Source organism: Chanodichthys erythropterus, chromosome 1, assembly GCF_024489055.1.
Source record: "Chanodichthys erythropterus isolate Z2021 chromosome 1, ASM2448905v1, whole genome shotgun sequence".
Classification (NCBI taxonomy): domain Eukaryota; kingdom Metazoa; phylum Chordata; class Actinopteri; order Cypriniformes; family Xenocyprididae; genus Chanodichthys; species Chanodichthys erythropterus.
Window position 1 is genome coordinate 36,429,169 of NC_090221.1, and position 14,314 is coordinate 36,443,482.

At 33.5% G+C, this 14,314-nt stretch overlaps 1 protein-coding gene across 1 annotated transcript in view; it reads left to right on the forward strand.

Annotated features, from left to right (window-relative positions):
• Positions 1 to 14,314, forward strand: part of snx25 (sorting nexin 25) — a 58,592-nt gene that overhangs the window by 40,410 nt on the left and 3,868 nt on the right. The window contains exons 9-17 of the mRNA XM_067393396.1: positions 1,339 to 1,614; positions 2,057 to 2,221; positions 3,562 to 3,693; positions 6,501 to 6,641; positions 6,859 to 6,972; positions 9,654 to 9,815; positions 10,015 to 10,132; positions 11,549 to 11,615; positions 11,695 to 11,876. Coding sequence (XP_067249497.1) covers positions 1,339 to 1,614; positions 2,057 to 2,221; positions 3,562 to 3,693; positions 6,501 to 6,641; positions 6,859 to 6,972; positions 9,654 to 9,815; positions 10,015 to 10,132; positions 11,549 to 11,615; positions 11,695 to 11,876 — 1,357 coding nt within the window. The remainder of the gene's footprint in view (positions 1 to 1,338; positions 1,615 to 2,056; positions 2,222 to 3,561; positions 3,694 to 6,500; positions 6,642 to 6,858; positions 6,973 to 9,653; positions 9,816 to 10,014; positions 10,133 to 11,548; positions 11,616 to 11,694; positions 11,877 to 14,314) is intronic.

Below are 14,314 nucleotides of genomic sequence, written 5' to 3' on the forward strand. Positions count from 1 at the left end.
ATGCCAATCTACTGTCCGGGCACAGTTGTTCATTTCCTAATTGGTCACTTAGGTGGCACTTTTAACGTTGGACCACAGAAATGCACACGGCTGAGAACCTCAACAACACATCAGCGTGTGACTCAAATAAATGTATAATCGTTTTGGCCCATTATGTCCAGCTGTGTTAAATTAGCAATTACCGGCACTGCCATTTAGCTGTGAGTGTCAGAGCTGAGTGAAATGTCTTTTTTCATCGTTCTGTGTGTCCTGGAAAACTTAAGAGGTCATCTATTCTGTGAGTCTGGAATATTATTTATTGTATGTAGAATAAAAACCAGGCTGTTTAGTGCTGCAGAATGTTGTCAGCTGATAAATCACTGAGGAGGCACGTTTGCTTCATTTCTGTGCAACAGCAGATTTGTAATAATCTGTTTATTGTTGTTGTCATATCTTGTTAACCGTTAGCATCTGTTCAGCATGAAACCAATGCAAACGAGTTAGATTAGCCATATGTTTTAATGTTAGTCAGTTCTGAACATAAATCTGTCACTGAAATGCAGAACGCTGAAGACCAAAACCGTTCACACTGTAGCTTTGCTCTATGAACCTTCAAGAGATAAACCAGCAAAACCTGCCAAGAATGTATCAGGGTCATATTTAATTAAAAAAATCAAAATTATATTCTGTTTGTTGAATATTAAGCCTATGTAATCACATTTTCTCCACAATTTAAATTACCATAATGTGAAAAATCTTGTTACAGTAATTAAAAAAAACAAAAAATAACTTATTTTTATTGTAATATATTTATACCAGTGTAGTTTTTGCTGTTATGCCATTAATTCATGAATGAGTGGTTATTTATTTTATTCTTTTTTTAATATTATTTATTATTACTGTTTTTTTATAGTGAAAAATTATTAATATATTCTGAAAATTATCAGTAAAAATGATAGAAATGACAAAAAAACTAAATATTAAAATATCCATACTCTATATATTTTGCACAAAATTAATAAATAAAAATAATGAATTATAATAATAATAATAATTTGCTATATATTGCTATATATATACAATTATTTGTTTGTTTTATTTATTTTTTTATTTTTTTGTATGGTAAATATAAAATATATTTAAATAAATTTTATAATATAATATAATATAATATAATATAATATAATATAATATAATATAATATAATATAATATAATATAATATAATATAATATAATATAATATGATATAATATGATATAATATGATAAATTTATATATATATATATATATATATAATACCTTTTAAAGAACAAGATAAAACAGTGTCTATTAGATGTCTCATATTGTCTCCTCTGCAGAATGAAGTGCCACAGCTGGTGGGAGAAATCTACCAGAACTTCTTTGTGGAGAGCAGGGAGATCCCAGTGGAGAAGGCTCTTTACAAAGAGATCCAGCAGACGCTGGTGGGGAACAAGGGGACAGACGTGTTCCACAGGATCCAGGGAGACGTGTACGAGACCATGAAGGAGCGCTATTACCCATCATTCCTGGTGAGCGACCTGTACGAGCGGCTCATTAAGCGAGAGGAGCAAAGGAGCAGCTCTCAGTCCAGCAGTGAGGAGAAAGACGACACCGTGAGTTAAAAGATGAGCTATTATACTTTCTTTAGTCTGTAATGTTGCTGTTAGAGCATGAAAAAGTCCCTCCAGCAGCAGTTCCTCTCTATGTCAGTGTTTCTGAACTCCCTGAAACGCCTCCATCTTGAGTTTCTTCACAATATTCCTCATTTAAATAATTCATATGCAGAATAAAGGGGCGGGGCCTGGTTGAGTTAGTTAGTAATGTGTTGAAACTGGAGGTTATGGTAAGGGGCGGGACATTTCCCAAATGACCAATCACAACACACTGATCCAGCCGTTACTGACAGACTGGGAAGAGAGGAGCTGCAACAATGGAGAATATGAGGAAAATAATCAACATTCAAGCAGGAAAACCTGTTCTAGTAGAGCCCAAAAACAACAACAAGACTCAGTCCTGATTTTCTTTGACTTTTCTTCTGTATTTCTGCGTCTTTAGTGTCATGTGATGGAAGGAGGGGACGTGGCGCTGGATGAAGGCAGCAAAGGCATCAACGAACAGGCTAGTTACGCCGTCACCAAACTACATCAGCTGTACGAGAGGCTGGAGTACAAACGCCAAGCCCTGGGCTCCATCCTAAACGCACCACGACCTGATAAAAAGGTGTGTATAATGTGAAATACTTCACTTTTATTTGAAACAATAATAAACAATACATTCAGACTAATTTATTGTGCATCAGACTCTTTACTTGTCTGTGATTGGCCAGTGCATCCATGTGATCAAGTGGAGCGTGGTAATCACCATGTTTATTTGTGCAGCCTTAATATATGCTAGTGTTTGTGGTCGGTGAGATGTCTCTTCTGCTTAGCAAGGCTGCTTTTATTTGATCAAAATACAGTAAAAACAGTGAAATATTATTATAATTTAAATCAGCTGTTTTCTATGTGAATATATAGTAAAGTGTAATTTATTCCTGTGTTTAAAGCTGAATTTTCAGCATCATTACTCCAGTCTTCAGTGTCACATGATCCTTCAGAAGTCATTCTAATATGATGATTTGCTGCTCAAGAAACATTTATGATTATTATCAATGTTGAAAACAGTTCATATTTTTGAGGAAACTGTGATACACTTTATTTTTCAGGATTCTTTGATAAACAGAAAGTTCAAAAGAACAGCATTTGTTAGAAATAGAAATCATCTGTAACATTATAAATGTATTTACCGTTGCTTTTGATCAATTTAAGAAGCATAATTCTTAATTTTAGTTAAACATTTGTGTCACATTCAAATTAATAGCACGCTATTTTTCATAACTGAGTTAAAGTACCTTAAGTTTGCTAAATAAATGAGTTATGTTATACAGAATAATATTCTTATTTCAGTTTATTTTGCAGTATTTCCTAATTAATTATTCATGTTTTAAAACAAGGTAGCAGGAAAAAAGCAGAAGCAAGAGCAAAAGTATTTTGCTAGCAAGATGACTCCAAAAATAAAAATAACAGTACTGTTTTTCCCCATTATCATCAGTAGTAATGACTCCGTCACTGTGGTCAAACCAGCTGCGGTCTGAATATAAACGGTCAAGCCATTCGTGACAAAAATATTGGTGTGAATTTCCCTTGAAAACCACGTAAACTCTAGATAAACCTGGACTGATGACATGCTTTCCATTTTACTTTTTGTAATAGAATGAAATCATTTTGGGAGTTTGATTTTGCACTAAAATAAAGATACGATAACTTCAAGCAGCATTTATGTATTTTGTCCCTGGTGCTGGTATGGACTACTGGAGTTTATCCAGCCTGTATTGTGGTTTGATTTAATGCATTAGTTGAGACAGGAATGATTTCTCCCCGTGTTGAGAGCTCAGGGTCAGCGCTTCCCTTCTCCTCCAGAGCTGTGGCTTCTGTCTGCTTTCAGATGAAGCTCCAGTCGCAGGTCTCTGACCCTGACAGGCTTCTGATGCACTGCCACTCATCAAAATGTCTTTCTTGTAGATCGTGTCACTACTGAAGGAGGAAATCTGCACCATGGAGAAGGAGCACAGCGACCTCCAGCTGCACATCTCACGGACGGACTGCTGGTGTGAGAACCTGGGCACCTGGAGAGCCGTCGTCAACACCGCAGAGGTCCGTCCTGAACACTGTTCTGGGTTCGAAACGGGTTTAGATCTATCAACAGTGTCTGTGGCATAATGGAGAGTAGCACAGAAATTAGATTTAAACCGTTCAAGCGACACAAGACAAACGAGAACAGGCTGTGTGTCAATGTTGAGTCTGTGTGACACACAAAACGTGCATCAGTATCGTTCTCTTTCACACTTGAACAAACAGGTTTGTAGTAAGATCAGTCGACAGTCACGTGACTGAAAACTATGAATTATACACAGAATTATGCCAAAATGCCCGTTTTGTTGAGTATCCTCAGAAGAGCAGTCTTAAGTGAGTTCAATAACATCTTAAATGAACTTAAAGAGTTGTGAGGAAATGAGATGAGCATCATGTTCGGCAGCGGCAGCTCTTAAAGTGACAGCAGCCTAATAAACCAGTTGCTGTGATGAAGTCTGTCATTAATGTTCATCAAAGAACAAAGATAACAGAGAAAATCGTAGCTTTATTAAGGATTAATCTATATTTCATTAATAATTTATGCAGTGAAGACTGTAAAGTGTTTGATAACTTAAGTCAATTTCTGTATATTCTGTACAGGTAGGAAGGACACAGGTAAATATGACATTCCTTATAATGGGTTTATGTGAAGATTGTTTTGAGTTCACTTAAATTTAAAGGCTAATAAATGTTGAAATTGATAGCTTTCAGTTATACTGTAATGTTGAATTTCTACAGTTAATGTTTAAAAAAAATCAATTTCATAGAGACATCAGTACAGTGAATCTGGCCTTCATTCATATAAATATGCCATTATAGACAGATAGATAGATAGATAGATAGATAGATAGATAGATAGATAGATAGATAGATAGATAGATAGATAGATAGATAGATAGATAGATAGATAGATAGATAGATAGATAGATAGATAGATAGATAGATAGATAGATACCAGTATTTCACTAGCTGACAAAATAATAAGCACTAGCAGGTTTTTATTTTTAAATTATCAGTAGTAAAAAACTCAATTTAGTCACTGCGGTCTGAAGATAAACGGCCAAGCCAGTCTTGACAGAAATAGTGGTGTGAACTTCCTTCGAAAACCACATATTAAAACTGTACGTTAGACTGCTGTAGATGAAACTAGACTGATAAATGATGTCTGAATGACCTGTTTTTATTTTTGTACTTTTTGTAATAGAAAGCATCAATTTTTAGGAGTTTTATTTAGCGCTGTAATATTACTGGGAGAAACACTTACTAACCTTGTCTATGTAAAGTTATATCTAATTTTTCACTGTCATCATGACCATGTTAATCTGGTAAATCTGGTAATCCTGAAAAACCTGGTGACTTTCACATGCTGCATGCAAACATACCAGAAAGGGATGTGAAGTAACTTTCAGTAAAGTACAGTTTATACACAGTTCACTCCAACCACAGGAATTACATCAGTGATGTTTCACTTCAGAAGCACGATTGAGACACTTTACAGATGAAAGAAAGCATTGTTTCCGGAACATTCTCTTATCACACAGTGCAACACTGTAACATTCTAACGTCGCTGTTACTGTCAGCTGTTACACTGAGATAAGTGATCGCTATAGCAACACATTGTAACATCATTTGCTTGATTCTCTGTTTCAACATTCTTTCCTTAAAGGAACAATGATTAATTTCCTGTGTGTTTGAATCTGTTACAAACACTGTCACAGTCCACAGTAGATCAAACACAGTCCCTTTAATCATTCCATCTGTTTAACTTCAGTCATAAACCGTGTCAATGCTCTTAGACGAATTTTCCAGGTTGTTTTTAAGATATTCCATCGATCTATGTGAGGAACAAACTAAAAAATAAAAAATCTGTTTTATTTGGATCGTTGGCATGTTTAAATCTCCACTGGCTTTTAAAAAGAAGCATTTCTGTCATTTTTCTTCTCCAGTCTTTTTAATTAACCGTCGATGTTCTGTGTAAGTAAACAGATGGTTGTGAAGAGCCCATCAATAGTTTTAATGCTCTGATAATTAACAGTGCACCATTTGCATATTTCTGCTCAAGAGTGAGTCATTCGTTTAGTAGCGATTTATCTGTTAATTGGCTGTAAAATGACACACGGTTTTTAAGTCCATTGCTTCGTGTTGTTGTTTTTTCAGGAGATTCAATCCAAACAAATGAAATGCTTTACCCCAAATGTCTGCTAAATGAATAAATGTAAATGTGGAGTTTTAAAATATATGGTATTTGACTAAAATTCATTAGATTAAATTAATTATTAAACATAAATTATTAAAAATGTGCATTTATAGTATATATATATATATATATATATATATATATATATATATATATTTATATATATAGATTTTTTTTTTTATTATGTATGTACATACATAATATATATATATATATATATATATATATATATATATATATATATATATATATATATATATATATATATATATATATATATATATATATATATATTATACGTTTATATATATATATATATAAACGTATATAATTTATTATGTATATATATAAGTTCAGAAATCAATGTTAAGTGGTCTCTTAATTTTTTCCATAGCTGTGTATATATATATATATATATATATATATATATATATATATATATATATATATATATATATATATATATATATATATATATATAATATATAATATAATATGCTTAATTAAAAAAAATAAGCATAATTTAGAAAAACCATTAAACATCATATATACATATAAGAACTTTCATATAGTTTTATTGTTAAATATCATTGTTTTAGCATCTTCATTTGTATGTATGTATATTTGGCAGGCCTCTGAGGAGAATGGAGAACAGATGGCGTGTTACTTCGTAGCCGTGAGCCTTTCTGAAGACGACGACTGCAAGAACAACCGCTGGACCGTGACCAGGAAGCTCACAGAGTTTCAGGCTTTGCACAGGAAGTTGACGGAGGTACAGCTGATATTTCTGCTGCCACACCTCTAACGTGTGATATCACATGCTGGCACGCCGTCTAAAAGACCACTGATCTGTGGCGGCCCTCGCCGTGTTGCCGTGGCAACGCAGTGACTCATGGTGGTGTTGTATATTATTAGTTCTGATAGAGATTATGCATGACAGAACACAAACCGCAGGCCGATGCTTCTGATCCGCTCTTTATCTTTTGCAGTGTTTTCCGTCACTCAAGAAAGTCCAGCTTCCCTCACTCAGTAAACTTCCCTTCAAATCCATCGACCAAAAATTCCTCGACAAATCCAAAAATCAACTCAACACGTTTTTACAGGTGAGTCATGTTGTAGCCAGACTTTTGACTGTTCGCTTGAAAGAAATGTCTGTAGACTGAAATTCTGTGTCTAGAAACGTAATGTTGTTTCCTCTAGAGCTTCATATAAGAGCTCAACAGTCTCTCAAACTGATTTCAAAATCTCTCCATAGGGTTCAATTCAACTATTGAAACGTGCCGTCGGGTCCAAAAGGAGAAATTTTCGCCTCGTATTCTCATTATATACATCTGAATGTGTTCTGTGTGGCTACAGTTCAGTTATGATGTCACACTCTAAAGAATGTGCAGTTAAAAACAAACAAACATGAGAGATTGTAAATACTTCTGCAAATAGTAACTGACTTGCTTTTGAATTTTTTATTATCCATTTAAGTTTTTTCTGTCATCCCACACATTTTTTTAAAAAAAATTTTACCAGGTGCAAAATTTAAAATGAATTTGTGTTTTCTTAATTTGACCTAAACAAAATGTGCCTTTTCATTAAAAAGACTAAAGTGTGGCATTTTTAAACATTTTAATGATTTTTATGATCTTATATGGTTTAGGTGTAAATATTAATAACATTTCAAAACAAAATATATAAATATATTATTATGACAATATTAATTTCTAATTTAAAGCATATTTGACTTCTGTAAACGGTCACAGACTTGCTTTTGATTTTTCTTTTGTCAATTATTTTTTTTGGTTTTTAATCACCACATAATAACTCTTACATAGAAGACTATTTCCCAGAATGATTTCAAATATATTGTTTCCAAGTACAAAATCTGATGAATTTAAAATGAATTTTTGCGCCATGAATATGAGTTTTCTTCATTTGACCTGAACAAAATGTGCCTTTTCCTAAAAAAGACCAAAATATGTGATATTTTGAAACACTTAAAGGGATAGTTCACCCAAAAATTAAAATTATCCCATGATTTACTCTCCCTCAAGACATCCTAGGTGTATATGACTATCTTCTTTCAGACAAACACAAGCTGAGATAAATATTAAATAATATCCTCTTCTCAGCTTTATAATGGGAGTGAATGGGGCTCCTGATTTTGAAACCCAAAAAATCACATCCATCCGTTATAATATAATAAGGCCTTCTGAAGCAAAGCCATGGATTTTTGTTAGAAAAATATCCATATTTAAATCTTTATAAACTAAAATAGCTTCCAGCAGACAGCCTTACACATCGATTTTCAGTGGAAGAGTGACCTCTGACCCGACACATGACGACGTGCAGAGGAGCAAAACAAAACACTGGTCATGAATTAAGGTGCGGTCACACTGCACTTTTCATTCCTTTGACTTCCATTCATACGGATGCAAATGCATCAGACAAGATACGCAAGCTCAATGTGAAAAGTTTTGCATTTTGCTGCGTTCCAAAGTATGGTGAACTCTGACCTGCGAATTCGCATCACGCGACGTGACTAGTAGAAGATCGATACGTCATGGCGTGACCCCTTGGCTAAATTAAAAGAACAATATTTTTTGTATTTACTGTATATTTTTACACTTTGAATGTATTACTATTTGTTATATTCATGTTTATAAAAAGATGCTGCAGAGCGTGACGTCATATCACGACTGTTAGTGTCCGAAGAAGCTTTGCATGCTCAAAGTCTAGTGTAACTGTGACGTCAGAAGTCAAAAATTATCATTTTTAAAGAGAAATATCAGAGGAGCTTGAGTTGGATTACTTTTAGGATGGATGTATTTTTTTGGACTTCAAAATCAGGAGTGCCATTGTGAGTAAATCATTTTTGGGTGAACTATCCCTTTATTGACTTTAATGGTCTATTTTATGGTTTTCAGTAAATATTAATAACATTTTAAAAGAAATGAAGCTTCACTGCTTAATTATACATATACTATTATATAAACTCTACAAATAGTAACCAACTTGCTTTTGATTTTTTATTTTTTTTTTGTCCATTTAATTTTTTTCTGTCATGCCACAAAATTGTTTTCCAAAATGTTTTCATTTTTTTTCTACCAGGTGCAAAATTTAAAATGATTTTGAGTTTCTTAATTTGACCTAAACAAAATGTGCCTTTTCATTAAAAAGGCTAAAATATGTGGCATTTTTAAACATTATTTTAATGACGTTTATAATGTTTTATGGTTTATGTGTAAATATTAACTCTAAACTCTACAAATTTATTTATTTAATTTTTTATTTATTTAATTTTGGGGCATCTATACTACATCCTGACATTTTCTAAATTAAGCCCCACAAAAATATCAAAATGACCTTTTGGGTCACAGTATATTGTCACGTATCTGTTATTGATTGCCTCTTTTTTCCATTTATCACATCAGCTGATATTGGATATTTAATAACTTCTGCCTATTTTAAGGCATAGGTCATCATTTAGCACTAATTTAATGAGATAAGGATAGATTATGGCAAATATTTAACCCTTTAAGAGCAAAGCAAAGCAAATCGTACACTTTCCTGTCTGTCAAACAGTTTATCAGAGCTCTTTCAAGTTTGTATGTGCCCAAAGTCCTTCATTAACACATCGCATACTCCATTTCCCAGCATGCAATGTACTTTGAACAGGACTGTGTTCTTGCAGTATGTTTGTGTGTGTCTGGCCTCATTTGATTCAGGCCTGTGATTTAGAGATTATTTCAAGATTCATGAAGTTTTAGTTTGTGTGTGTGTGTTTCCTCTGTAGAAAGTGTTGACAGACGAGCGCATGTGTCAGAGCGAGGCGCTGTACGCGTTTCTCAGTCCGTCACCAGAGTACCTGAAGGTCATCGACATCCAGAAGAAATCCTCCTTCTCTCTCGCATCCTTCCTGGAGAGATTGCCGGGAGACTTCTTCTCACACCAGGAGGTACACACACACACACACACACACACACACACACACACACACACACACACACACACACACACACACACACACACACACACACACACACTCACACACTCACACACTCACACTAAAAAGAGTGACATAAGCATGATCATCCACCAAATAATGATCACACAGAGCATCAGAGATTTGAGACTGATGTGTGTGTGTGTGTCAGGATGAAGCCGAGGATGACAGTGATCTCTCGGATTACGGCGATGAGACGGACGGGAGGAAGGACGCGCTGGCGGAGCCCTGCTTCATGCTGATTGGAGAGATCTTTGAGCTCAGGGGCAGTGAGTACAACACACTGCTGAAACACTCACTGTCGCCACGGTGATGAAATGAGTGTGACCGCGCGTCTGTGGGTGTGAAACTGTTTGACCGCAGGACCGTGTGACTGATGTTTCTCTCACTGTCTGTTTCTAAAGGCAGATGTTGTTTTGAAGAGCAGGGTTATGATCGCTGACTAAAAACATTTCTGTTGTTTGAAAAACTTTAAGTAAATGAAAATTAGAAATGTTGCATTGGCAATAAACTGAAATAAGCACTAAAATGAAGTGGAACTTAATTTAACTTAAATTAAACCTAAATAGAAATAAGAAAAAACAAACACAATTTTTTTTCTGTCATTAAAAAAAAATAAAAAACTGGTGCAAAATTTAAAATGAATTTGAGTTTTGCTATTTGACTTAAAAAAAGCTAAAATATGTGGTATTTTTTTAAACATTATTTTAATGACGTTTATAATCTTTTATGGTTCTCTTGTAAATATTAATAACATTTTAAAACAAAATTACTTCACTGCAATTAAACAAACTCTACTAATGCCAACATTTATTAATTCTAATTTCAATGTAAAGCATATTTGGCCAGGTGCAAAATTTAAAATGAATTTGTGTTTTCTTAATTTGACCTAAACAAAATGTGCCTTTTCATTAAAAAGGCTAAAATATGTGGTATTTTTTAAACATTATTTTAATGATGTTTATGATCTTTTATGGTTAACGTGTAAATATTAATAACATTTCAAAACAAAATATATAAATATATTATTACGACAATATTATTTTCTAATTTAAAGCATATTTGACTTCTGTAAACGATCACAGACTTGCTTTTGATTTTTCTTTTGTCAATTTGTTTTTTAATCACTACATAATAACTCTTACATAGAAGACTATTTCCCAAAATGATTTCAAATATATTGTTTCCAAGTGCAAAATCTGATGAATTTAAAATGAATTTTTTAGCCATGATTATGAGTTTTCTTCATTTGACCTGAACATTGGCAATAAACTGAAATAAGCACTAAAATGAATAACTAAAATGAAAATAAATTAATAAAAACAAACAAAAAACTAATAAATTGACAAAAGCACATAATAAATTACTAAAAGTGAGTGCTGTCAAATGATTAATCGCATCCAAAATAAAAGTTTGTTTGCATTTTTATATACATGTGTGTACTGAGTATATTTATTATGTATAAATACATATACACATGCATGTATATATTTAAGAAACATTTACATGTATATGTGTGTGTGTGTGTATATAATGTAATATATTATTATTATTATTCTTTTTGTTAAATATATATACATGTATGTGTAAGTGATATTTTCAGACATGACACATTGTGTCAGAGCATGTCATCATCATTGAAGGTGTGATGCTTTCTAACACCGCTCGTGTGTTTCTGTCTGCAGTGTTTAAGTGGGTGAGGAAGACACTAATTGCACTAGTTCAGGTCACGTTTGGACGGACTATAAACAAGTAAGCATTAATGGATGGATGTAATGGAAACTTGCAGGATGAGCACACTGAGTTTGTCCTTCCGTCTCTTCCTCTGCAGGCAAATCAGAGACACTGTAAACTGGATCTTCAGTGAGCAGATGTTGGTTTACTACATTAACATATTCCGGGACACGTTTTGGCCCAACGGAAAGCTGGCACCTCATAACAAAAGCCGTTCGGAGAGCGAACGCAAAGAAACCAAGGAGAGGGCGCAACAGAAGCTACTAGATAATGTTCCAGGTGAGCGGAACATGGATTTAAATCTGATGAGTCCAGTGGGAATTTCAAAAACCCACAGGAAGAACATTTCTGCAGGATGAGGATCTGCTGTTTGCCTTTCATGTTTTGTCAGGATTACAGTAATTGTGAGGTGGAAATTCAGAGTTTGGGAGCTGAGTTTTCCTGTAGCTCAGTGGTTAGAGCATGGCACTAGCAATGCCAAGGTCATGGGTTCGATCCCAGGGATTGCACATATTTAAAAATGTATAGTATAATGCAATGTAAGTCGCTTTGGATAAAAGCGTCTGCCAAATGCGTAAATGTAAACACTAATGTGGCTTTATTGATGATGACAGCAAAATACCTCATCAGTACATGAATGCACCTCTAGATGCTCTTGAAAAATACTGAACAGTGTCATTTTATAATTATTTATATACTATTATAGTATTAATGAACATTTTGAATTAGCTTTTTTATATCTTCAGTTTTCATTTTAATTTTTTTATGGAAGCTTGTTTCCGCCAAGAAATAAAAAAAACAAAAACAAAAAAACTGCAACTTTTTATTTCACAAATCTGAGAGAACTTCAGATTCAGTGTTTTTTTCTCAGAACTGTGACTTTATATCTTGCAGTTTAGAATTGCAAGACATAAACACAAAATTCTGAGAAAAAAGTCAGAATTTTGAGATGAAAAAGTTGCAATTACCTTTTTTTTTTAATTCCCTGGCAGAAAAAACTTGCATAGCTTTTCTCGTTTTTATTAGTTTGTTTTATTTTTTAAAATGTATTTTTATGTCACTTTTAGTAATTTTAGTAACTTAAACTTATTTTATTTCAGTTAGTTGTCAAGTCAACATTTCTCTAAACTTTTTTATATATATATATATAAAATATAAAAAAAATCACAAACAACCTTTAAATGGTTAAAGCCACTGCTGTTTTCATCATTAATTGTTCATTCTGAACTTCTAATATGAGTAAATAAGAGTGACAAAAACATGTTTTTTGCAAGTTGTAATCATGGTAATTCCCATCGCACCATTATTTTACTTTATTATACTGATGTCTAAAGTAGGGCTGTCAAAAGTACCGATTTCAGTACCAAGGCTGTACTGAAATTTTAAAAAAGTGATGAAACCGGCATTTCTCCCTAGCATTTTGAGCGCTGTTGAGCGGATTCTTAAAGACCTCTGATTGGCTGTTGGGTTCACGCACTCAACAGATACGCCTGCTTTCAAACGCTTGCAAACTGTGTGAAGGCGCTGAGCTGTATAATGACTGTTGCATAATCCCAGCGCTGCTGTCTGTGCTTTAATGTTAATCAAATAACAAAAGATCGCACACTATTCTTGCGTAGTGGACCTCATCCAAATGATGACTAAAACTTTACTGATGTTTTATTAATTTTTTTGCGTCGGTTTTTACTCCAAACATAATCACCATAAGAGCAAAACGAGAGGTGCACATTAAAATCTCTCTCTCCGTTGCATTATCATCAACACACAGCGAATTACACAAAATTATAACTAACAGTAAACAAAAACATACAGATCTCACGCTTTATCAGGGGATGCTTAATAAACTGGCAAACTTTAAATCTGCAAAATATCTCTGAAGAACTGCCTGCTCTCCATGTCATTACCCATATATCTCCATAGACTAGAACACCCATCAAAATAAGAGTCCCGCCTTAGTAAAGGAGATGCATATTTAAACTTACTAAAAATAATCTTCTAATTAGTTTTTGTATACATTTTAATAATCACAATAAAGTCTGTTACAATAAAGGATTAATATGTATATAATCTATACAGTGAAGAATATGCAGTGTTATTTTACATGTGTCTACTTTATTTCTGTAGCTACCTGAACACTTTTAAACTGTTTCATATGAATCTTTGTTCTGTTGTCTGTATGTAGGCCTGCTGAAAGTTAAATGGATCAAATCCATGTTCATTAGAAATTATTTGATGATGCATCAATAAACATGCTAGTATATTTTAATGCAGGTGTTTTTGAACTTTGCTGATTTAAAACATGATCAAAATACTATTTTGATGACAAAATTTCAAAACACAGGAAGTGACAAACATCGTATCAGCTAATAATTGTTTGTTAAAATCGGTATCAGCCCCAAAAAATCCTATCGCTGCATCCCTACTATTTACAACATGTTTTTGAAGCATTGATCATTGTGGCCAATCACAGACATATCTGTTGAGCGTATGAACACAGTGGCCAATCAGAGGTGTTTAGGAATACAGCGTTCAAAATGCTAGGAGGAAATGCTGGTATTGTCACATTTTTTAAATTTCAGTACTGAAGTCAGTACTTTTGACAACCCTAGTCTAAAGGTAGTACTAGCTAGTTGACTGTTTGCAAATATGATGTTTTAGTTAGTCTAAATTACTACAAAACTACCTAACCCTGTAGAGATGGTTTATTTCATGCTAAA